Below are 25,035 nucleotides of genomic sequence, written 5' to 3' on the forward strand. Positions count from 1 at the left end.
CACACACACACACACACACACACACACACACACACACACACACACACGAACCTGAACACAAACATAAATAAATAAAACACACCAATTGTTTTTCCACTGGCTGGGACAAGGATGAAGATAAAAGAGTATCATTTTATTAAAAATGTGAATTATAAAATAAGTTATAACCGGTGTGTGTAGTCCAGCACTTAGGAGGCAGAAGCAGGTGGATCTATGTGAGTTCAAAGCCAGCATAGTCTACAAAGCGAGTTCGAGGATAGTCAGGGCTACACAGAGAAAGTCTATCACAGAAAAACCAAAAGCAAACCGAACCAAACCAAACCAAACAAACAAAACTCCCAAAACAACAACAAAAGAAACAAAAACACCCACTACTACCATCAACAGCAACAACAAAAACAAATTATATAACAGCATGGATACGTAGCAGAGTAAACAAATTGCTTGCTAGCTTAAAGTAAATGTTGGCTCAGACCACTTTTCTCTTGTGCTTGCTGAGTGGCCCACTCTGGTTCTCCGTTAGTACTTTTTAATTGCATTATTTTTCGAGACAGAGTTTCTCTGTGTAGCTTGGGCAGTCCTGAACTTGCTTTGTACACTAGGCTGGCCTCGAACTCATAGAGATCAGCCTCCCTCTGCCTCCCTGAGTGCTGGGATCACAGGCGTGCGCCACGGCGGGCGCCTGGCTCTTAATTGCATTTTTAATTGAAAAAAAAAATGCATGCATTTGGTAGAAAAATTTCAAACAATACTATAAACACACAAGGGAGAGAGACTTCCCTCCCGCCCCCCACTTAACCTCTATTCCTTTTTATAAACACAAAAGGGTTTTACAAACTTCAGTGACTTTCCACAGTTCTTGGTCAGCTGGTTTCCAAGGGGCTCGGAAACCTTTAGGGGACAGATACACTGCTAGGGTGTCAGGAGCCTGGTTCAGGCTGAAGCTTGACCTCACTTTTCAGAGGAAGCACCCCCTAAGCATTCTTACACCACAAATACCTACTTTCCCAAACCTCACCAAAGGGGGGTGAGAGGTGGTGTTTTGGGCGCCAAGTCCCCTGAGGGCCACACAGCCTGGCTTTAGTGGGAGGTGACGGTGGTAATTAGGGGTCTTGCATTGTTATCGCCGGGGACGTGCAAATCCAGCCTAGTGTCTGTGACTGGCGGTTCCCACCATAGGCGCCTCCCCCAGGAAATGTTTCCGCGCCCTTCGCTCCTCCTCCGGCTCCTCCCAATCTCCCTTCCCTTCCAGTGCCCGCCCCAGCGTCCTCCAGTCCGGAGTCTTTCGGTACCACCCTCTCCTCCTCCCTGTCATCCCTCCTCCCTCCTCCCCGCCTCCCTCTCCCGCGCTAGGTCTCCGAGAAAACCCGGGGTAGATCTTTGGCCCGAACGCGATTTGCGCACGCGCAGGAGCTGCGCCGGCTGGGCTGCTGGTTCAGAGGTTCCAGGCTGCTCAGTACCGCTGCCCTCCAGGCCTCGGCTCCTGATTGGGGCCACTGCGCTGTGTAAGTGCCCGGCTAGGGCCGCGCGTTGGGGTTCCTGGCCGGAGGGGCTGGCTGGGGGATTAGCCTGGTCTGCACCTGTCCGGATCCCCTAACTACCTAGGTTTTCTGCTTGCCGGTTCCCCTGCCAGCCCGGGTCCCCTGCTTGCGGGGTCCTCTGCCTGCCCAGGTCTCCTGCCCAGCTGGGGACAGACTGCTACCCTGTTGCCAGTCATCTGGTACTCCGCCTGCACCTGCGGTGCGGTGTGCACACCTGAAGGATCTGTCCGGGATGGTCCGCACCGGCAACCTCTTGGCGGGTCAGGCTGTGTTTGGCTCTAATTCCCTCCTGGGCTGCACTGAGCGCGGTGCGCCACGCCCCTCTCCCACTTTGCTAGGCCGGGAACGGGGTGCAGCACCAGCAGACCAGTGCCTCAAACCCAGCCCAACTTGCAGTTCTCCAGGAATGAGATCTTTGCGCTGTAGATTCCTGTTTGCCTCCAGTGACAGCTTAGGAGGAGAAAATGTCGCTACGCTCTGGCCTTTGATCATGCCTCTCTCTGTTATATCCCCTCTTTCCTGTTTCATTGTTCAGCAGAGCTTTCTGGTGTTAGGTCAGGTGAGTGGGGGCCTTTAACTGAGCAGAAACCAGGCTCCCGTTGAACTCAGGGAAAAGTAAGTATGAGGCCTACACACCCACTTTTAAAAACAGTGACTTGGCAGAGTTAAAGAGGTACGGCTGCTTCCTTATCTGCCTTGTGTGTTATTACCAAACAGTGCACCCGGGGCATGACGTTGGAAACCTAGGACTATTCCTGAAGATTTCCCGGTGAGGTTTGGCTTTCTTTTTACATGGTAGACTAATAGTGGGGTGGTGGGGAGATAATTGTCAAGAAACTTAATCTTAAGGAAAAAAAAAAGAAAGAAAGAAAGAAAGAAAGAAAGGCATGTGTGGTGATGTATGCCTTTAATCCCAGCACTTAGGGAGGCAGAGGCAGGTGGATCACTGTGAGTTCAAGACCAGCCTGGTCTACAGAAGAGTCTAGGACAGCCAAGGCTACATAGAGAAACCCTGTCTTGAAAAACCAAAAATAAAACCAAACCCCAAACAAGCAAACAAACAACCAGAAAATGACAATAGGCCAGCATGGTGGTATTTACCTGTTATGTTAGTGCTGCGGAAGGAGAATTGCCAGTTCAAAGCTAGCCTGGGTAATTTAGTGAGACTCCATCAAAAGAGGGGTGGGTGCTCACTGGGAGAGCATTGCCCTTAAAGGAGCAAGATCCAGTTCAGCGCCTAGCACCACGGTCAGTCCAGGGGTTCCCAGTATTTTCACAATTACACTACCAGCATTCCAGAACAGCTTTTCATCACCGAGAAAGAAAATCCACACCGTTTTGCGGTCGCTCTTCATCACTGACCCTTGGAAATCCGAGAAGCCACCAACACACACTTCCTTTGTGGAGTTTCATGGTCTGGGCATTTCATGTTAGTGGAATCATCCACCCTTGTCTGGCTTCTTTCAGCCTATGGCTTTCACGGTGTGTGTGTGTGTGTGTTAGTAGTTACGGTACAGTTTTAGAGCTATAAGATGGAAAGTTATGGAAATGGATGATGAGGACATTGTATAACAATGAACACTCCTTATACTTTTAGAACTGTATGCTTACAAATGGCAAATTTTATGTTCATGTATTTAAAAAATATTTTTGAGGTAGGGTCTCCTACATAGCCCTAGCTGTCCTGGAACTAACTATGAAGACCAGGCTGGCCTCAAACTCGGAGATAGGCCTGCCTCTCCCTCCTGAGTGCTAGGATTAAAGGTGTGCACCACCATGCTCGGCTCTTCTTCGTATTATTTTGGTTTTTTGAGACGGGGTTTCTCTGTGTAACAGTCCTCTTTGTAGACCAGGCTGGCCTGGAACTCACAAGAGATCTGCCTGCCTCTGCCTCCCAAGTGCTGGGGTTAAAGGCCAGTGCCACCATGCCCTGGTAGCTCTTACTATTTTTGATAGCTCCATTGAGATCTAGTTCATGTCCAGCTCCTCAGCTGTCCTTAAAAGTATCAGCTTGTGGTTTCCAGGCTGCAACACTGTCATCAGTCACATTTGGGATACTTGTTGTTCTTTGTTTATTTTTGTGTCTGTGTGTGGGTAATTGCATGTAACTCCTCAGAGGCCAGAAAAGGCCAATAATTTCACTGCTGGGATTACAGGTATTTGTGACTCTGGAAGCCCAGAAGAGCAGTAAGTACTTTAACTACTGAGCCAGCTCCTTTGCCATTCTTATTTATTTATTTACAAATATTCTTTTGAGGTGGGAGTCTCACTGTGCAGCTATGGCTGGCTTGAAACTTAATAGATAGACCAGGGTCCTCTTGAGTGGCTGGGATTAAAGGCTTTTTTTTTTTTTTAAAGACAGGATAATGTCCGTGTAGTCTAGTCTGAGCAGGATCTCTCATGACTTGACTGGCCTACTGAGAGCCATGATGCATGGATCATTCTTGTCATTCTGCACAGAGACCACATCCTCATTAGCAGTTCTCCCTGGTCTAGCTTTCCTGAGGCATACGTAGCCCCCTGTGATGGCACACTAAATGTTTCTTAGCTACTCTTGCCCAAAAATAGCTTGATTCACTAGTAGAAACCTGGTAGGACTTCTAACCAGAAGTGTGTTGAGTTTACATATTAAATTGAGGGGTCTGACAGAGATAGGACAGTGATTCTCTTGTCCACGAAGTGACTCCTATTTCTTCAAATCTCGACACTGGGAAAAGCTCACTAAAACTGGTGTATATGGTCCATAGTTAGTTTCAACTTCTGCTTCTCACAGAAGGGACAGGTAGCCAAGGTTGCCTGTGAGGATTAATGGGGGTAGACCAGGTGTGTAACACGGCCGGGGTGTGTGTGTGTGTGTGTGTGTGTGTGTGTGTGTGTGTGTGTCTGCCCATGACTGCTAATGATGTCAGTGTGAGTTTTGCATGGCAGAGACGCCTGTCTTAGCCTCTGGTTCCCCTTTGGGCAGGCCCTCAGGATGAGCGTCCCTGACTACATGCAGTGCGCCGAGGACCACCAGACCCTCTTGGTGGTCGTACAGGCAGTGGGCATTGTCTCCGAGGAGAACTTCTTCCGGATCTACAAGCGGATCTGCTCGGTGAGCCAGCTCAGCGTGCGTGACTCGCAGCGCGCGCTCTTCATCCGCTACCGACACCACTACCCTCCGGAGAACAACGAGTGGGGCGACTTCCAGACGCACCGCAAGGTGGTGGGCCTCATTACCATCACCGACTGCTTCTCGGCCAAGGACTGGCCGCAGACCTTCGAGAAGTTCCACGTGCAGAAGGAGATCTATGGCTCCACGCTCTACGACTCCCGCCTCTTCGTGTTCGGGCTGCAGGGTGACGTGGCCGAGCAGCCGCGCCCCGATGTGGCCTTCTATCCCAACTATGATGACTGTGATTCGGTGGAGAAGCGCATCGAAGACTTCATCGAGTCCCTTTTCATCGTGCTGGAGTCCAAGCGCTTGGACAGAGCCACTGACAAGTCCGGGGACAAGATCCCTCTTCTCTGTGTCCCTTTCGAGAAAAAGGACTTCGTGGGACTGGACACCGATAGTAGGTAAGTTTATGTAGGAATGGTTCACCTAGGAGCCCTAGGCCATCACCGCCTGTGGCTTCCGAGCACCGGGACATGGGATGAGCTGCGTGTTTGTAAAACGTACAGCACATGCTGAAAAACGAACCTAAAGCAGATCATGATTTTTTTTTTTTGCATTGCTATACGTTAGATTAAAAATAATGTTAATATTTATTTCAACTGTTTTTTTTTTTAATTTTTTATTTTTGAGACGAGGAGGACTCATGTAGCCCAGGTTGACCTCAAACCCTTTTATGTATTTGAGAGCGACCCATCTTGAGCTCGGGTTCCTCCTGCCTTTGCCTCCCAAGTGTGAATAGTATTATGTAGGTGAGCGCCACCGTACCCCACCTGTCTTAATGCTGTGTTGGGGATCAGAACCACAGCCTTCCTGCATGCTTCGCAAGTATTCTACCTACTGAGCCACCTCCATAGCTATGCTTTTACTCTTTAAAGTGGCAACTGGAGCAGGGCATGGTGACTCACAGCTGTAATCCCAGCTCTCAGGTGGCTGAGGGCTTGGGAGCTTCTTAAGACACGACTAGGCTACAGAGGGAGTTTGAGGATGTTCTGGGCTTCATAAAACCCTGACTCAAACACCACCACCTCAAACAAGCAAAAGCAAACCATGTGGCAACTGGACATGTGAATTAGCCTCTGTGGCTGGTGTTCGGTCTGTTTGTGCTGCCCGAGAGCACGTAGGAGGTGCTGAAGTTGGACAGGTAAGTGTTGGGCCTGGGGAGTAGAGCATAGGTCTCCTAGGCAGGCAGACTGCAGGCACCAGGTCTCCTCACCTCGAAGCTGTAGAAGTCAGAAACACCAACCACCCAGGTGTCCCCGAAGAGCCACCTATAGTAGCTGTGAAAGTGTCTGCATGCTCTGCATTCCAAGATGGAGCAGGACAAAGTCGATGGGCCTTGTCCCCAGCCTTGAGCCCTGTACTTTCCTTGGACCAGAGTTACAGGCTTAACTCTTCAGGCCATTTTCTTGTACTCTTAGCTCGCTGGCCATGTCACCATCTTGCCACTGGTAGCAGAAGAGATGAGAAGCAAGCTCAGGTGGCAGCCTTTGCCAAGAGAGTTCCCCTTCCATAGGGAGAGCTCGATACAGCTGTGTCACTCAAAGGCCTGCCAGTTTCAGGCAGAGGCCCAGAGAATTGAATCTGTCCTGCTTCATCTGTGGAATTCAGATCATGAGCCCAAGTGAGGCTTGAATGGGATAATGTACCTGCTGCGGAGTGGGTACCACAAAGTAGCAGGTTTCTGGAATTATCTAGTGTCACATAGCATCACTTTCTGCTTGGTGGTGAGTCTGACAAGAAGATAGCACAGAATGGAACATAGACCAGGGGCAGCCCAAGGGGTTGGAAGCAAAGAGAGGCCCTGTCACACAGCCTTGATGTTTGGCAAGGTCTGGGAGGATCCTTCATGTCTCGTCTGAACTGAAGCTTTTGGTGTGTCTCAGGGCCCACTCTCTGTCACCTTTGCAGCAGGCCTTTAATTTCATGGCCTGGCTTCCCGGAAGGAAGGGTTAGAAAGCCAGACAGCTCCGGAGTCAGAGCTGATGTCCCAGCCAAGCTCAATCTAAGCCCCCTATGCAGGTAGACTTGGTACCCAAGTGAGGTAATGATGTTGGGGACCCACAGTCCAGCCCATTCAGCTGTCTTTATCACAACTCCAGTCTCTGTTTTCTGAAATGATCCGGAGCCAGGACAGAGCCTCGCACCAGTCTCTACCTCCTAGTAGCCTGTCCAGAGGGAAATGACATGGGGGTCTTGTCGCTTGAGGGGAAGTGTCTGGACATATGTCCAGGTTTTGGTTTGTCCCAGCAACAGTAAGGTGATCTCACCTGCAGAGCAAGCCTTTCTCTCAGTGCTGGGTGTGCATGGACTTGGGGTCCACACTCAGGCAGTCACGGAGTCGTCAGGGGGCTTGTACGTGTAGCACGTAGCTCTCGGAGTTATTTTTGCTCTTGTATGTTTCTAATTTTGCTTGTCCTTCTTTCTTTTCTTTCTTTCTTTCTTTCCTTTTTTTCTATCATACCGCCCTGTGAGTATGTTGTTGGGTCTGAAAAGGTAGGCTGTGAACACACCACTGTGAAAGTGGCTAGTTTTCCCCATGTGCTGTTCCCATTGCCGCCATTGCTTCAAAAACCAACACCGCTGCCTAGACCCCTGTGTGTTCTGAGCAGTCCTTTAGTTGTTAATTTCTTTCTTTTAGATTCTAGCTTCCTTAGCACCTAACCCATTGGTGTTTGATGTTTGTCAAAATACTTGCTCCAGGGACCTTCTTGGTCTTCAGTATTTGGTGACAAATGAGCCTTTACTAACTCCCCTTTTTGTTTCGAGGGTGTGAGATGCCGGTTCATTTGGGTGGCTGCAGAGGTTCTCACGGTGGGGGGGGCATTTTAACGTGGGACACCAAGCGTGCAGCCCCGCTTGACCCCAGGCTTGGAAGCGAGTGAGGCATGCGGTGGGTGCCTGTGGCTGTGAGGTGTGCATGGTGGCGGAGCCGCAGGTCAGACATGTGGGGAGCAGAGCTGTGTTGGGTTGCTGCCTGCCTTCTCTTTTTGCTTTTCCTTGAGGGGCCCTTTCCCTATCCCTTTTTTTGTCAGCAGCTTCTCCCCAAAAAGGACAGAGGCCACTCTAAATGGGTAGCAGTCTCTCTCTCTCTAAGAAGGTTCAAGGGTGGTTTTTCTAAGACCAGAAAGCAACAACCTTCCAGATAGCTAATTCATTGAGTGTTAAGCATGTGAAGACCTATGTTACTGACCACTCTTCCCTCTCTCCCTGCAGAGCTTTGCCCAGGCTCTCCTCTCCGAAATAGGCAGAAAAGCCCACTCTACAGCAGGGGAGTCTGTGTCTGGAACCTTAGAAATAGATCACTCATCTGTGTCACAGATCTGAAGTCATCCTTCCTGGTTGATCTTTGGCCGACCTAGTCCCCATTGTTCCCACCCCAGGTTCTCCTGACTGTAGGGCTAGGGTCTGGTTCTGCATCCCGCTGCTATCGTACTCTGCCTCTGAGCCTTCATTTACTGCAAACACTTTCATTTTTCATTTACTTTGCCTCCATGGAGATAGGCTGGACTTGCTGAGAGATTCCCTACCATTTTAGGCAAAAGGAAATTCTCATCACTAGTGCAGAAGTTGAGGCTATGCTACAGAGAAATAGCAGTGGTCCTACTGTGGTTGTAGGGCCTTTCTGTCATTGACTAGGTCGTGCATTCATTCATGTGACAATAGCTTGTCCTAGGCCCTCCTAGTCTCACTCTAGCAGGCTTGTCACAGAGATCATCAGACCATGGGGAGCCATGAATCTATGTCCTGTCCTATCCTCTGGCCTTCTTTTGTGAGGGACAAGGATTCCTCTAAGTGCCCCTTGCAGGAAATTGCCTTCCTTCGTGGATACCCCCTAGAGGTAGTGTGGCACACAGCTCTGGGCACTTGCTGTGTGTCACGCCAGATCCTGGGAGGCACATTAAGGTATGCTTCCGGAACAAAGGAAGGGTCAAATAGGAATTTAGGGTTCTGCCTGGAATATCTGGGCATACCATGGGTGGTTAGCTGCTGGGACACATGGCAGGTGTACATGGGCGGTCAAGAGGGGATGCTCCAAGCATCTGGGTGTGAATCTGTGGCTAGAGGAGGTAAGACCTGTCAGCCCTGAGTCTGTGTCTGGTTCCTTAGAAAGAGATGAGCTGATCTGGGGAGCCCTTTGGAGGCTGGGAATGAGCTGAGCCCCTAGAGAAGAGTATGAGCAATCTGAGCTCTCGGGGGCAGCTGGCATGTGTCCTAAAGGTGTTACAATCCGGAGGGTTGTGCATCCTGATTGTGAAAATCCTGCTGTGGCCAGGTATGAGTTAGTTGGGCTCTGGCGGTTCATTGTAGGCAGGAGCTTGTGTGGAGCAAGTTTGGCTAGCTGCCTCTCACCTAACATCCCAACCTGTGTACCTCACCTCACCAGTGGTCTCCGAGGTAGGGGTGGCAGGCCCATTTTTGCAGAGTCAGCATTCTCAGAGTTTAAGTAACACAGCATCACACAGCCAGTGGGTGAAGTATCAGTATAGAGGCTCAGGCTGGCCAGACCTCTGTAGCGAGTCTGCTTTGTGGTGCTTGAACTTTTGGAGCCTTCAAAAAAAAAAAAAAAAAAAAAGTCTCCCATCCAAGTGTCCAAGCTCTGTCACAAGCTCAGAATTCCTTGGTGGTGAAGTTGGCACCAAAAAAACTTCACCCCCCAGAGGGACAGGCTTCTCTGGCAAGGATATGGCTTTAGATAATACACAAGAAACACAACTCTTTTGCACTTTCCCTTCTTTGTGGTGCCAGGGATGGATCCTAGGGCCTCTTCCACATTACTATGCTAAATGTGAGCTCTACCACTGAACCACAGCCCAGCCCTAGAGTAATTAAGAATAAAGATTTGCTTATTTTTTATTTTTATGAGGGTTTTGCCTCCATGTATATCTCTGCATCATGCATGCGCGGGGCCTGTGGAGGGAGAAGACAGTGTTGGATCCAATGGAGCTTGAGCTATAGGCAACCGTGTGCTGCCATGTGGGTGCTGGGAACCGAATGTAGGCTGTTTGGAAGAGCAGCAAGTGCTGAGCCAACTCCAGCTTCCAGAGTGACTTGTTTCCCCCTTAGGTGGCGAGGCTAGGCTTGGGATAGTGTTCCAGGCTGAACGTACCCGGCTGTTCTCGCCCTGTCCTGAGGTGGAAGGCTGGAGGGCCTGGGCATGACGGGCATAGAGTTAGCAGTACAGCCTCACCCCCGACCCTGGATCTCTGCTGGGGATCTTTGGGGAGAAGGTTGAGGTAAGGGAAGGACATAACATGTTATGCTTTGGGAAGGGTATGTGGGGAAAAACACCTTGGGGGAAGGCCAGGAAGACTAGCCTGGAAACCTTGGAGTGGCTATGTCTGCCTCCTGAGGACGCAGGAGCAGCCCAATGCCGCATCGCTTGTCGGCGGGGCCATGCTGGCGTAGCTAGCAAGAGAGCTAGCTAGGGAGTTAGCTAGTAAGAGCTGGTGTATCTTGTCCGCTCCACATCTCCATACAGGCATGGCTTAGTTCTAACAGCATCGGGAGGTGAAGTGGTCAAAGAGCCAGGGGCAGCTGACAGAGTTGAGCCAGACAGGGCTTCACTTCCTCTGGAGCTGCCAGCATCTTTGATTTCATCAGGAGCTTCCCTACTCCTGTAGTGGCCCATTCTTGAAAAGGATTGCTTCCGCTGGACATAGCTGCTGTTTGCTCTTTTGAAAGAATCCCATCTTCGAAGCTGGTTAATCTCTTAAAGGGTTAGTGTTTTCAGCGGGTGGGTCTGCTCTGTGTTGTGCATTGGTCCACAGCACGCCCTCGCTAACATTTAAAGAGCCCCAGCCAGACAGCTGGCCAATGATGCCACCCATCGCTTTCTATGGAGTAATCCCAGGGCTGAAGTTAAAAGGAGGGAAACTCACTGACTTATTCAAAGGCTGAAGACATACACTCTGTGATATTGTTGAAACTGGAGCCATCTGAGAAGAAGGTTCTGGCTGTAGCAGGGTCTGAGTAGGTTGTAGGAGCCTTATCTACAGAGGACTTTAAAAATCAACAACAACCACGTGGCAGCACAGCTTTGAGGCCAGGGCCCCTGCAGCTCACATGACTGGCAATGACCGCTGCTGGCTTCCAACCTTAGAGCCTAACACTGCCTTCTCAGCATTTGTTAGACATAGAGACTTGCATCTCGCTCAGCCCTGCGCCGGGGGGAGGGGGAGGGAGCAGCAGTAACAAGGCGTTTCCCTGGAATTTTATCTTCCAGACATTACAAGAAGCGGTGCCAAGGACGCATGCGGAAGCACGTGGGAGACCTGTGCCTCCAGGCTGGGATGCTGCAGGATGCCCTGGTGCACTACCACATGTCCGTGGAGCTCCTGCGCTCCGTGAATGACTTCCTGTGGCTGGGGGGTAAGGCGCTGTGACCAGATGAGTCGACACGTGGTTGTGTCCACTGGTATTTGGATATGAGGAAACAGCACAAAGAAAGGCGAAGGAGGGGGAGCAGGCGGCACCTGTTGATTGCTTTGGGGGGGGGGGAGGTCATTTCCCTGACATACGTGCTGCTTACTCTGCCCTGGCCTGGGCCTGGCGTGTGTCCTCTGAGGGAGGTGTGTACTTTCTTTGGCCTGAGTTCTCGGCGCCTCTGCTTTGGCTGCCATTGCCCATGCCCTTGCCTCTTCACCCCAGCTCACGTTCTTCCTGCTCACCCTGGTCATCCTGAAGACGTAGCCCCCAGTGGGAGAAGTGGGTATACACTATGTGCACGGGGCTACCTTAAGAAGGGGATGGGTCCACATTTGTCTGTTGCCATCCCAGATGGCGTAGACACAGGTAGGACACGGGGGAAGACATTTTGGTCCACTTTAGAGGAATTGCTTTTTGTTAATCTCGGTGTAGTTGTGGCTGTCCTGGAATTTGATCTGTAGACCAGGCTGGCCTCCAACTCAAGAGATCTAGCTGCCTCTGCCTCCCACGTGCTGGCATTAAAGGGGTGTGCAGCACTGCCCAGCTTAAATTCTTCCCTCCCTCCCTCCTTCTCTCCCTTCCTTCTCTCTCTCCTTCCCCCCCTTCACTCCTCTGCCTAGGATGGAGCCTTGTACTAGCTAGCCAAGCCCTCTATCAGCTCTGTGCAACCCCCAGCCCTGCCATTAAATGTTTCCAGCCCAGCGGCTCGACACCTCTGCAGCTCCATCATCTGGCACAGCACCCACAATGTATCTGTGTAAAACTGCTGGTCCCTCAGGGCCTACGAGATGGCTCAGTGGGTAAAGGCACCTGCTGACAAACCTGATGATCTGAGTTCAACTCCCGGCACCCACATAGCGAAAGGGGAGCACCAAATCTCCTAAACTGTCCTCTGACTTTGACAAGCACACCGCGGAGCATGCCCTCATCCCTCCCTCATCCAATAAAATAAATGTAAGCAACCAAACAAAAAGAACCCCCAAAATGGTGGTCCTATGAATAAGTGAGAAGAATGATGTTTTTCCTGTGTATTCACTTAGGCCATCAGTGAAACCCTGAGCCTTGCTGGTCTCTCGTGTTGCCTGCCCCGATGTGGCCTGCGAAAAGATGGGTAACATGACTCTGTGTGCTGCAAAACTAGTGACTTCTTTTTCCTTTTCTATAAGACAGGCTCTCACTCTGGCCTGTGACTTACTATGTAGACCAGGCTGGCTTTGAACTTACAGAAATCCACTTGCCTCTTCTGCCTCCCCAGCACTGGGATTAGAGGCATGTCCCACCATTCTCAGCTAGTGTTCTTTAATTGCAAACTTTGTTTTTGGTAAATTGGCATTTTTCTCTTTCTTTGTTTCTTTCTAGATTTATTCATTTATTATCTATACAGTGTTTTACCTGCATATATGCCTGCACCCCAGAAGAGGGCACCAGATCTTATTATAGATGGTTTTGAGTTACCATGTGGTTGCAGGAGAATTGAATTCAGGACCTCTGGGAAGAGCAGCCAGTGCTCTTAACCTCTGAGCCATCTCTCCAGCCCCCAAAATTGGCATTTTCAAAGAAGCTGACTGTTTAAGTCATTCTCAGCCCCGGCAAGGTTGACTCTACTAATCATCTTTGCTTCTCTTCACCACCCAGCTGCCCTGGAAGGGCTATGTTCCGCTTCGGTCATTTACCACTATCCCGGAGGAACTGGCGGCAAGACTGGGGCTCGGAGACTCCAAGGTAGTTCACTTCCGTCGGAAGCAGCCAACAGACACCGGCCAGGTGAGCCTGACTTTCTCCAGCCTGCACCCACTGCAGTCTCTGAGCATAGGAGCAGCGTGCTATGCTGTCTTTGCCTCTCCATTAGGCCTGATGAATGTTTCTAGGTTGGAGGATTCCTTGCAGTCTGAAATCTCAAAGGAGGCGTTTCCTTCTGGCTCATCAGCTCTGCTGGAACAGAGAGGTTTACATAGAGTGATCACTGATTTCTGGGCCCTTGCTGAAATTCCCTGGCAGGATGGACTTGGGTACCCAAGTAATGCGTAGCCCTGGTCCCTGGCGACAGTTTTTACCGCTGATGCAGGGGCCAGGGATACTTCCTGTTTCACTGAAGTTTTCCTAGTGAGTTAAGCTTGGTTTCCTGATGTTTGCTTTCAGTGTAGGGCAGAAGACTTCTCTGGATGAGGAGACCCACAAATGCTCAGTGAGCTTCTGATCCTTGGTGCAATGCCGGTCACTTTGCAGTGGTTAGGCAGCTGATGAGGAATGCCTAACTCAAAGCCAAAGCTACCTTTTAGTCTTTGAGAGTTTTAGAAAACCTCAACGAAGAGTAAGCCACATTTTCTCCTAATTGGGGACAAAGTAATGCCATTGTAAAACACAGCTCATATTCTAAAGGAAAGGAGACAGTTAATTTTTTAATTTTTTTAATTAATTAATTTTTCAAGGTCGCGTTTCTCTTTGTAGTCTTGGCTGTCCTGGACTAGCTTTGTAGACCAGGCTGACCTTGACCACACAGAGATATGCTTGCCTCTACCTCCTGAGTGTTGGGATCGAAGGCAAGTGTCACTATGCCTGGCCTGAAGGAGAAAGTTTATTCTGAACCAAATATGAGTGATAACAGGCCAGGAACATAGATTCAGCTCGTCCCAAGTGACAGTTCCCCACCGTGGACATTGTTACACAGAACCGAGGACAGCCATATACAAGCGTACTGATTAGACACATCAGTCAGGTCCCCATACATAGGCGGGGTACAGCAAAGGCGGGGAGTCTTCATAGCGTTAGGGTCTGCTAAGTTAATACATCGAGAGATAGCCACAAGAATGTTAGCGCAGACGTGGGCAAGGGCTGGCTGTTGAGATGCTGAAAGGAGTCTTGATCTTGGTTCTTGATCTCTCACAATCAAACTCTCCAGTCAGTCCTTCAGTCAGTTTGCAGAATCAAGTGGAGGCACGGCTTTCTCAGGAAACCTCAGAAGGGGAGTCAGAGCGATTCCTCCGTCACCCATTGTAGAGCATGCAGAAGCGGCTGGGTGAACTTGGCTCTGCAGGATCTGTGTGGAGGAAGGCACATGATTCCCGAGGGCCTCTTGTGCTTGACTGCCGGGAGCCCCTGGTGGTGTCTCCAGAGAGGAATGGGAGCAGGAGAGGTGTGGGGCTGAGAGTAGGGAGGAGTGTGCCCTTGCTTTCTGGGTTTTGATCTCTCCCCAGATGCTGGGCATAGCTGCAGGCTCTGCTGTTAGACTGTAGCCGAGTCTCACTCTTAGCTCCCAGGCTGTCCGTGTGCTAGCCCTGCCCTGCTGTGACTGTGGAGCCTGGAAGCCTGTAGGGTGACACTGAACCATTTCATCTTGTTCTCTTGCCGGGTGTGAGCAGAGGAAGCTTAAGCAACAGAGCAACTGCCCCACGCCTTGGGAGAAACGTCTTCCTTTAGCTTTACTTTGTGTGCTGATGTTGGAACTTTCCATTGCTGAAGACAGCCTATCACATCTGTTACATGTGATTAGGACCAAGTTCTTCAACCTCAAGGGGCTGAGACAGGAGGATCCCCACGAGTCTGAGGGCTGCTTGAGCTACATCGTGAGTTCTAGGCCAGCCTGGGCTACAGAGTACGATCTTGTTGCAAAAGATATTGAGGGGGCTGGAGAGTTCAGTGGTTAAGAGTACCGTCTGCTTTTCCAAAGGTCCCGAATTCAAGTCCCAGCCACTACATGGTGGCTCATAACAATGTATAATGAGATTTGGTGCCCTCTTCTGGTGTGTATGCATACAGGCAGGTGGAGTACCAAATAAATAATAAATAAATAAATCTTAAAAAAAAAAAAAAATCAAATTGTATGTCCCAGTGGGTAAAGGCACTTGCCACTGAGCCTGACAGCCTGAGTTTGATCCAAGCAAGTTACATGGTAGAATAAGAGAAATGACTTTCACAAGTTGTCCTCTGACCACCATTGTGGACCGCACGCCTGGAAACACGCACGCACGCACGCACGCATGCACGCAGAGGGCTGGGAAGATGAAAAACACAGCACTGGGTGGGAGACATAAGTTCTCTTACTTTATTTTTTCACTTGCTATGACAAAAGCAACATGGGTAGAAGGGTTTATTTCATATTTTAGCTCATGCTTCCAGGCTGTGTTCATAATCAAGAAGCGGAGAGAAAGGCCCGATTATGGTTGGTTCATTCTCCCCATTTGTGTGGCCTGGGTCCCACCTCAATGAATACAACTGAGACAGTCCTACCCTGGTGTGCCTGGCCAGGCCCATCTCATAGGTGGTTCTGGGCTCTATCGTGGAGTATCACCACACAGATTTCTGGAGCTCACTGGCCAGCTGGCCCAGGGAAAGGACGAGTTTCAGGTTCAGTGAGGAACCCTCTCTCGGGAATACGGGAGAGCATGGTGAGGGCAGATGGAGGAGCTGCCAGCATCATTGGTTCATGATGATTAGTAAGTAGTAACAGGAATGTAGGAGACTTCTATCTTTTCTTTTTTCGAGACAAGGTTTCTCTTTGTAACTCTGGCTGTCCTGGAACTTGCTTTGTAGATGAGGCTGGCCTTGAACTCACAGAAATATGCCTGCCTCTGCCTCCCAAGTGCTGGGATTGGCTTTTTTTTTTTAAGGTTTATTTTAGGTGTGTGTGTGTCTGTCTGTCTGTTACAGCTGTGAAAACAAGACAAACTGATACAGACTGTTTTGTTTATTTTATTTTTTTTTTGAGACAGGATACCACTGTGTAGTTGTGGCAGATCTGGAGCTCCAGGTAGAGATTACGCTGGCCTTGAACTTGTCCTACTGCCTTTGTCTCCAAGTGCTGGGATTATGGGTGAACACCACCGTGCCTGGCTGCTTTTAAAAAATTACTATTTTTAAAAGATGTACTTATTTATGTATGAGTGCTCTATCTGCATGTACACCTGCATGACAGAAGAGGGCATCCGATTCCATTGTAGATGGTTGTGAGCCACCGTGGGGTTGCTGGGAATTGAACTCAGGATCTCTGGAAGAGCAGCCTGTGTTCTGAACTGCTGAGCCATCTCTCCAGCCACCTTTCAAAATAATTTTTATTTGTGAGTATGTGTGTATCTACTCACACATACAAGGGTATCTTTGGAGGTTAGAAGAGAGCATTGGATCCCTTAGATTTACAATTGAAAGGCACCAGATGCGGGTGCTGGGAATTAAAGTCTAATCCTCTGTAAAAGTAGCAACTGCTCTTAAACCATCTCTCCCCTCTCCTGCTTTTGGGAACAATGCAAAGACTGGGAGAAAGTTTCACAACTGCTTGCAAAAAGGACCAGTTCCCAGGCCCTGACTGTTCTTAGACTGTCCTCTGTGAGCCCGCCTCTTTTGCTGACATCTGAGTGTCCAGTTTCAGCTGTTGAGCAGTGCCACCTTCCCTGAAGCTGTGCTAGTTGGACTTTACCTGTGGTCTGTGAGCATCCTACTTTCTAAAGATGCCTCTTGCAGACCCTGGGAGGATTCTTGCAGGACATTCCATAGGTGGCACTGTTGTACTGATTTACTATTTTGAAAAGCTTTCTTTTTCCCACTTACACAAGAGGACTCAAACTAGGTTCCTTGAGCATGATTTCTTCATTTGATGTTTCAGACAAGTGCCCACATACCTGGAAAAAGCCTTTGGTTTTATATTATTTTTCTCTTCAGCTCAGAGTGAAGATTACAGGCATGCTCTCAGAGCAGTGGTGAGACTGGATTTTCTCTTCAGCATTAGGAACCAGTTACCCATGACATCACAGCTCTGCAGCACCTTACAGATGAGAAGGAGGCTGCCAGCTAGGCCCTAAATTTCCCTCTCCACACCTATGCTTATTAGTAAGCACCATCTGGGGTTGGGAGAAGATCTGGCTTCCCCTTCAGCTGAGGCGGTTGCGTGGAGGTACTGTGTTCAGCTATATGCATTAGGTGTGTTATTGAACTTGTAGGTCACATCCCGTGTCCCAAGTCAGGTCCCCCCACCCATCCTTAATCAGCACATTAAAAAGAGTAGTATTAAAAGTGGGAAGCAGGGGGACCTGGAGAGATGGCTCAGTGGTTAAGAGCGTTGGGTGCTCTTCCTGAGGACCCTGGTTCAATCCCAGCACCCACATTGCAGCTCAAAACCATTTGGTTTGTAACTCAAATACCAGTGGATTTGACCCACTCTCCCCAAATGTACATAAAATTCCAAATACCAAATGTGCATAAAAATAAATAAAATTTAAAAAAGTGGGAAGCAGAAAAAGATTTATTCCATGTGGCCACAATGGGCAGAGGGATGAGAGTCTTGCTGTGTAGCTTAGGCTGGCCTTGAGTTTGGTTCTGCTCTTCTCCACCTCATTACTGAGATTTACAGGCATGCACCACCACACTGGGGACTGGAAACATCATTTTATACTATTTGATAAAAAGGAACTAGAATAGGAAGAAAGAACTTCGTGAAGAAAGAGCCAATTAAAAAGTAGGCCTTGTGCACAGATTTGTAGTCTATGGCTTTACAGTCTTAGGAACTGGGGTGATTAAGGCAGGAGGATGGTAAGTTCAGATTTCAAGGCCTGCCTGCTAACTGAACAAGACAAGACTCATCTCAGAAATGAAAGGTTGGAGGTGGCTCTTGTTTGAGAGGTCTGCACCTGTTCTCTCAGGGCTGCCTTCCTTCCTCCCTTCTTTCCTTTCTTCTGGAGCGTCTCTCTTTTTCTTTATCCTTGTACTTAAAAAAATGTCTTCTAGCATGGCATGGCGGCACATGCTTTTAACCCCAGCACCTGGGAGGCCGTGGCAGGGGGATCTCTGTGAATCTGAAGCCAGACTGATCTATAGAGTGATCTTCCAGGCCAGCCAGGGCTACATGGAAACCTTGTCTCAAAAAAGACAGAAATACAAATGTCCTAACAAATTCCAATTCTGCTTTTTAAAAAGTGGGGTTGGGGATCTCACCCAGTGGCAGGTCTGGGGCTCAGCCAGTACCACACATAGTGAGCATCTATCTATAATAGGATGTGGTACCCTCTTCAGTCATGCAATCACACATGCAATGGAGTGCTGTATGTATAAATAAATAAGTCTTTAAAAAAGGGATGACAATAGCTAATGATGAGCATGAGTCTTGGGCCCTGGAGCTCAGGGGGTGTGCTTTGCTGTAATGGGAAATTACCCTCTGCAGAGAAGACTGCTTGGTCCTCACTGACATCTGGATAGTTTAGATGAGGAAGGCTTTCCCAGCTTCTTGAGAATAGTGGAGCTAATTGCTTCATGTGTAGATGCATTACTAAGCCCCTTTCTCCCTTTTTTTTTTTCTTTAAAATTTTCTTCCTCTTTAAAAAATTATTTTTTGATACGTGTGTGTATGTATGTATGCACACGCTAGTGCTCCCAGAGGTCAGAAGAAGGCACTGGATTCCCTAGAGTCGGCGTTCCAGGCAGGTGTAAGCTACTTAGTGGGGATGCCAGCACCTGAATCTTGATCCTCTGCAAGAGTGATGTTTGCAGCTGCTGAGCCATCCTTCCAGCCTCCACCACTCACTTTGAGACAGGGTCGTGTGTATCCATCCCAGTCTGACCTCAAACTTACTGTGTAGCTAAGGATGGTCTTGACCTCCTGGTCCGAGTGCTGGAGTTACTGACGTGTGCCACCATGCCCAGTTATGCAGTGCTGGGGATTGAGCAAAGGGCTTTGTGAATACTAGGTGTATACTAGGCAAACACTGTTCCAACTTAGCTACATCTTCAACACAGACTTCCTTTAAACATTGCAAATCCTTATTTTTGATAAGTGTCCTGTAATTCGTAATTCCTTTTCCCTCTCTTTGTGTGTGTGTGTGTGTGTGTGTGTGTGTGTGTGTGTGTGTGTGTGTAGATTTTCAGATTGACCTAGGGGGGAGTATTGTTACATTTCCATAGTTCCTTTTGAGGCCTTGATGCCTCAGTCTTGAGTGCTCGCATATATTTGAGAAAAAAAATAAAAAAGATTCCTGTCCTTATTGGTTTACTGGTGAAATGAGTGTCTCTGAAACTTGCTTAAGGCGTGCGAGGAGCCCGAGTTTAGAGTAGGAAGGGAAGAGGTAGGGGGCACTGTCCTCTTTGTTCAAAGCAGGCTTAACGTAGATCTTCTGTTTTCCCCACAGAAGCAAAAAGCACTGTGCCTGCCATGCTGCTGCTCACAGCTGCTGTTATCATATCTGCAGCGTCTCAGGCTTTGCAGGGCGTATGCAAACTATAAACTGTGTTCTTCTAGTTGTCTTTAAAAGTGGTTTTTTGTTTTCCAAATAAAAGACCGTAATCTGTTCTTTCTTCCAGGGGCGCAAGAAGTTCTCATTGACCCAGGTACATGATCTCCGTGCTTAGTTTCTTTTGGTTGTTGTTATTATTATTATTATTTTACGTGCTTGTTTTCACGATGTTGTGAATGAATGGTTTTGGTTTCTGGACTGTGATTTTTGGAACGTTCTGATTTAAGTGACTTTAAATCAGAACTGTGACAAACATGATTATTGTTCCGTCCTTGTTTGATGGGGTGCCCTACTGATTCATGTTGTCTGGTGCAGAGGAGCAATTTCCCCCTAGCATGGTGAAGCGAATGACTGGAGAATCGTGCCTTGAATTCTCTGAATGCACTGCGCATGCGTATGTTGTTGATTTTGGAATCCCTTCACGGCAATGACTTTGCTCTGCGCCCGTGGCCTACGCTCCTTTCCACATTGATTTGAATTTCCTGTTGCATTTCTTCTCAGAGGCTGTTATTATTATTGTTGTTGGAGAGACAGGTCTTGCTCTGTAGGCTAGCCTGGTCTTCAATTAGTGGCAATCCTCCTGCCTCAGCCTCCTAATGTGTGAGCCACCATGCCTGTATGTTCTTAAGAAATCTTGCATTTTTTTTTTCTTTTTCACAGCATTGGGTCTTTCTTTACCCTCTTAATTGCCTGTCATTAATCCAACAGAAACTTGTTTTGTTATTGGGCTTAATTATTTCACAACGAGTTCAATTATTTTTGGCTTAATTAGAAATGATGGCCAGGCAGGTAATAGTGTAGTAGCTTCGTACTCATGCTGGCTGCTTTCATTTCACGTGTGTTTAGGCTCAAAGTGGAGTCCCCTCCAGCACAGCTGTCCTGTCTGATTCCAGCTCCGTCTCTACACCACTGGCTAAGTTTCTCAGTCTGGTTTGTGAAAAGGGTAGAGGACCCAGATGCCTTTGATGTTTGTTTGCTTTCTGAAGAAAACAAAACAAAACAACACAAGGGCAGGGCTTCTTGTGACAGGAGCCAGTGACTTTCTGTAATGGTGAAAGTTACGTTGACAAGCCAGGCATGGTGGCACACAGCTGTGATTTCCTCAGCACACAGGAGACTGAGGAAGGAGCCTGCTTCAGCTGTGCATCATCACCATGTCTCAAACCCAAAACATACCTCTCAAACAAAAACAAACAAACAAAGAACTTGGGAACGGAAGAGATGGCTCAGTGGTTAAGAGTGCTTCTTGCTCTTGCAGAGGGACTGAATTTGGTTCCCAGCAACCATGTTGGATAGCTCACAGATGCTTGTAACCCCAACTCCAGGGGATCTGAAACATACTTCTGGACTCTGCTGGTACCTGCATGCACGCATGCACACACCTATACAACCCCCCCCCCCCCCCCCCCCCCCCGGGCATGAAGTTGAAACAAGACAAACAAGCAAACCAAGAATGAAATTAATGTTGAGTGCTTTGGTATTACTGAGCCCAGACTGGTGATTAGAGCCTGGTATGAAATACTGGATTTTCATTGCGTCAGCCACAGGATGCAGCTGCCAGCCGGCAGTGCCATTGGAGGGCATTTGCAGCCACCCTAAGTGAGAACAGCACGGGACTCACCCAGGGAGACAGGCGGGAAGCTGAGGCTCACACCCCACACCCAGCCCATGCCTCACCAGGCCCCAGCCCAAAGCCGGCAGCCCCTTCATGGCTCTAGCAAGACCGTACTTTAGACCAGACAGAGGCTGGCCATGTTTTACCTTGGCCCTCATCTACAGTTCAGATTCTGGCAGCTCACTGGGGTGGTGCTCTGGGTAGAAGGGCGTCAACTGCCAATGCCCTGCGGTGCTTTCAGAGGTGATGCCGTTGTCCTATCTCACAGAAAAGGCACCTGCACAGGGCCATCGTAGAGTCTAGCCACTTGCACGCAGGTTTGATCATCAGGTGAAGAGAGGTTTTGGCTTCCCCCAGAGGAAGCTAGCTGGGCCTCTTCCTGCTTCCTGCTTGTGTCACTGCTAATTGAGAACAGAGGGCCTCCTCCATCACAGCAGCAGACTGTGCTTTAAATGCAGTCTTCTTTCTCAAACTCCGTTCTCGCTCTGAACATTGTAGGCACATCCAACAAGCCCAAGCCTTTTTTTTTTTTTGGCTAATTTCATTCTATTCTCTTGCTTTTCCCACTTTGGTGCTGAGGTTAGTGCCTTCTTTCAATGACAAGAAAAAAGGAAAAAAAAACAAAACAACTAGCAATTTGCACTCAGGTGAGAACACTGTTTAATTTTTAAAAGCAGCTTCAAAACAAGTCTACAGCCAAGCATAGCAGGTCACCGTAGGGCCATCAGCTCCCCAACAAGAAGCTCCCGCACCCTCTTCAGTCACAGCTGCCAATCCCTTCTGTCCCCCATCCTCCCCTGGGCTCGCCCAGCGATAATTTACGTTCTCACTCCAGGCTGGCCTTCTGTGTCCAGCTTGAGGTTCATAAACTGTGGCCTTTTGGGACTGGCTCCCTTAACTTAATGTTTTTAAAGGTCCATCCTTGTAGCAGTGCTCAGGTCTTCACATCACTGTGATGTTGTCAACATGCAGGCCCATCAACACGCCACACACTGTTTCTCTAGTCTATCAGCCCATGCGACCCTGGCATGCATCTCTTTCGCTCAGTGCTCTTTGGCTCTTTGGAACAATGCTGCTATGAGCATTGTGGGAATTTTTTGTGTGTACCTGTTTTAAACTCACTTGTGCGTCCGTCAATCTGGGGAGTGGAACGGCCGGGTCAGGCAACCACTCAACATCTACCTTCTTGAGAAACTACCATATGTTCTCCAAAGCAGCCACACCATCGGACGTGCGAGTTTGTCCCTCTGCGTCTGCCACAGCAGGCGTCACCTTTCTCACTCCTGAGGGGTTAGCAGTGGTGCCTCCCTGCTGTGGGGAGTCAAAGCCCTGGAGTTTTCTCTCACAGTTAACAAGCACCTTTTCAAAGTACCCTGGACACTGACGTATCTGCTCCGGGAAAGGGCTGTTCTCATCTGTCTGTTAATTATTCATTTGCAACAGTTCTTTTTATGTTCTAGGTACAAGTCACTTGTCAGAGACATGGCTAGCAGAATCCTGGATCGGCGCAGTGCCATTTTGTCTTGCAGCAGCCGAGTGAGAACAAGGTGTTCCCAAGCCTGGGTCTCACTACAGCCTTGACAGGGCTGTCTGTGATTAACCACACAGGGGCCAGCTCACTCGGCAATGCCTGTGATCTGCTGACAGCAGCTTGGAGGATGACAGAAACCTCCCAGAGCCCGCACTGAGCCTTGTTACCAGTTTGAGCAGAGGAGATTCATTAATTAGATTTGACAAGAGAAGAGGACTATTGATTTCTTGGCTCCTTTAAGGTGTTCCTTCTGGGCTAAAGTATGTTGCAAGCTATCGTAAACAAGGGCATGTCTGTGGTACACAGGGCGCAGATGTGCCTATGTATTTCAGTCTGTTTCTCAGAGCGTTCTGCAGCTATTCGGATAGTCTGCCTTTAGAATTTCACTTAAAAAGCATCCCTGGGTCCAGAGCAGTTTGGACAAGTTTATCCTGCCTATGTGTGGCACTCCAGTCTGCAGAAAAGCTTTCACCTTTCACCTTGTCCCAGTGAGCGAGCTCAGTCAGCAAGGGGATGTCTAGGCCGTTCCTCTCCATAAGGCTGGTGGGGTTGTCTCACAGGATGGCTACCCTCTGTGGTTTTTTTTTTGTTGTTGTTATGGAATTAGAGCCTTTGAAAATGTTTGGCTAGTATGTTATATAAACTTCCCAAGGACTGTGATGTACCTGTTTTTGTTTGTTTGTTTGTTTGTTTTTAATAGGCATTGATTTACCTCTTTGTAATTATTTCAAGGATTACTTGTGTATTTTTAAAAACAACTTTTATCAAAACCATGCCCATTGTAGAGCTTTAAAGGGTAACAAAAAACAAAAGATATTTAAAAATTACTCACTACCCATTTGCATTTTTCTCTGAGGTGGTTGTGTGTATTTTGGGTCCCTTGGATTTCCGTATGAATTTCCGGGATAGAGAGTCAGTTTCTGAGAAGAATCTGCTGGGATTTTAGCAGTGATTATTCTGAGTCTGTAGACCAATGGGCGCACTGTGTGCTATCGCCTCTGTAGCTCTGGGAGATGTGACACTCTGTAGGTGACAGTAGCCAAACCTCTTCTGCCCGCACTGCTCTTGTGGAGGTCCTGAGGTTGATTGACCTACCCATGTCAGGTGACTTATGATTGCCCTCTAGTGGACTCCATAGGCACTGCAGTCCATGTACATACCCATAAACAGACACACAGCATCGTACATATATACACACACACCTGAATGTACATATATATCTGTATGTACATAAGAAAATCAAAGAGGAATGTTAAAATTTCTAATCTGTGGACATGGAATACCTTTTTTTTCTCTCTCTCTCTTTTTGTTATCTTTTCCCCCTGCTGTGTTGCGGATCAAATTTCTTATACATGTTAATTAAGCAAATGGTATTTCCTGGCTATATCTTTAATTTTTTTTTAAGCTGTGGTTAGAGTTTTCAGAGTGCACATATAAAAGTATACATATAAAATAGACATGTATGTATGAATGCATTTTTGATTTAATTAAAAAAAAAGATTTATTTTCGTTTATGTGTATGTGCACGTGTGTGTTTATATACACACACGCGTGTAATCACCAAGGCCAGAAGAAGGCATCGGAACCCCTGGAGCTGGCATGACTAGTGTCACTGGTCTCGATGTGCTAGGAACCAAATTCTGGCTCTCTGCAGGAGCAGCAAGCACTCCTTTCTGCTGAGCTCCTTCCCAGCCTGTTTCCTTTCCTGTTAACTGCTCCAACACTCTGACCCCGGAGTGGACGGGTCCTGGTGTCTCTGTCAGCTGGTTAGCTGCAAGCTTATAGAGGTATTTGACTTTTTCGGGTGTTGCTCCTTCCACCTCCCAGCTCCGCTGACTTCATTTATTAGTTCAGTGGCTTTGTTACAGAGATCTTGGCCCCAGAAGACAGAAATAGTTCTACCTCTTGATTTTGAATTTGAATGTCCCGTCTTAGTCCTTATCTTAGGGGACCACACATTGAGTCTTTCATTATTAATAAAAATTGTGTTAGCTTTAAAATTGTGTTAGTTTTAAAGGCATCCTTTTACTGGCACATGGGAAGGATTTTTACCGCAAAAGTGTTAAATTTTTCTGTCTTTTTTTTTTTTTTTTTTAATTTTTTTACCCCGTCTGTCTAGATGATCATCTTTTGTCTCCTTTATTCATGGGCACATTTCTTTTGCCCTGTAACTGAATCTTACAGGGTTCAGTGAGCTCATGTTGGAAGAAGAGTTAGCATCTATCATTGTGAGGGATATGTGCTGCTGGCCTGTGAGTTTCCTCTGCTTTGGTGCCCTTATCTGGTTTGGTTTTGGGAAGTTTTGGTCTCACTGGGGAAGTTGCTGGTAGTGTCCCTTCCTTTGGTATTTTTGGGTGGAGATCGTAGAGAATTGGTGTTAATTTGCTCATGAATGCTTGGCAGACTTCAACATTGAGGCCCTCTGTACCCTGCTTTTCTTTCTTGGAAAGCATTTGGTTATTAGCTCAAAGTCTTTGGCTTTTTCAGCTTTCCTTTTCTTCTTAGGTTTTTTTTTTTTTTTTTTTTTTTTTTTTTTTTTTTTTTTTTTTTTT

General features: G+C 48.1%; 1 protein-coding gene across 2 annotated transcripts in view; it reads left to right on the forward strand.

The window, feature by feature from the left end:
- The first annotated feature begins 1,402 nt into the window (after positions 1-1,402).
- Positions 1,403-25,035, forward strand: part of Trappc9 (trafficking protein particle complex subunit 9) — a 448,636-nt gene continuing 425,003 nt past the window's right edge. The window contains exons 1-5 of one of the 2 annotated variants that reach the window (XM_055626329.1): positions 1,403-1,505; positions 4,507-5,099; positions 10,922-11,067; positions 12,760-12,888; positions 19,405-19,431. In XM_055626329.1, coding sequence (XP_055482304.1) covers positions 4,516-5,099; positions 10,922-11,067; positions 12,760-12,888; positions 19,405-19,431 — 886 coding nt within the window. In that variant the 5' untranslated portion in view covers positions 1,403-1,505; positions 4,507-4,515. The remainder of the gene's footprint in view (positions 1,506-4,506; positions 5,100-10,921; positions 11,068-12,759; positions 12,889-19,404; positions 19,432-25,035) is intronic. The other variant, XM_055626330.1, reaches the window with a different exon arrangement.

The sequence above is a fragment of the Psammomys obesus genome, unplaced genomic scaffold (genome assembly GCF_907164565.1).
Source record: "Psammomys obesus unplaced genomic scaffold, mPsaObe1.curated_primary_1811, whole genome shotgun sequence".
In the NCBI taxonomy this organism is placed as follows: Eukaryota; Metazoa; Chordata; class Mammalia; order Rodentia; family Muridae; genus Psammomys; species Psammomys obesus.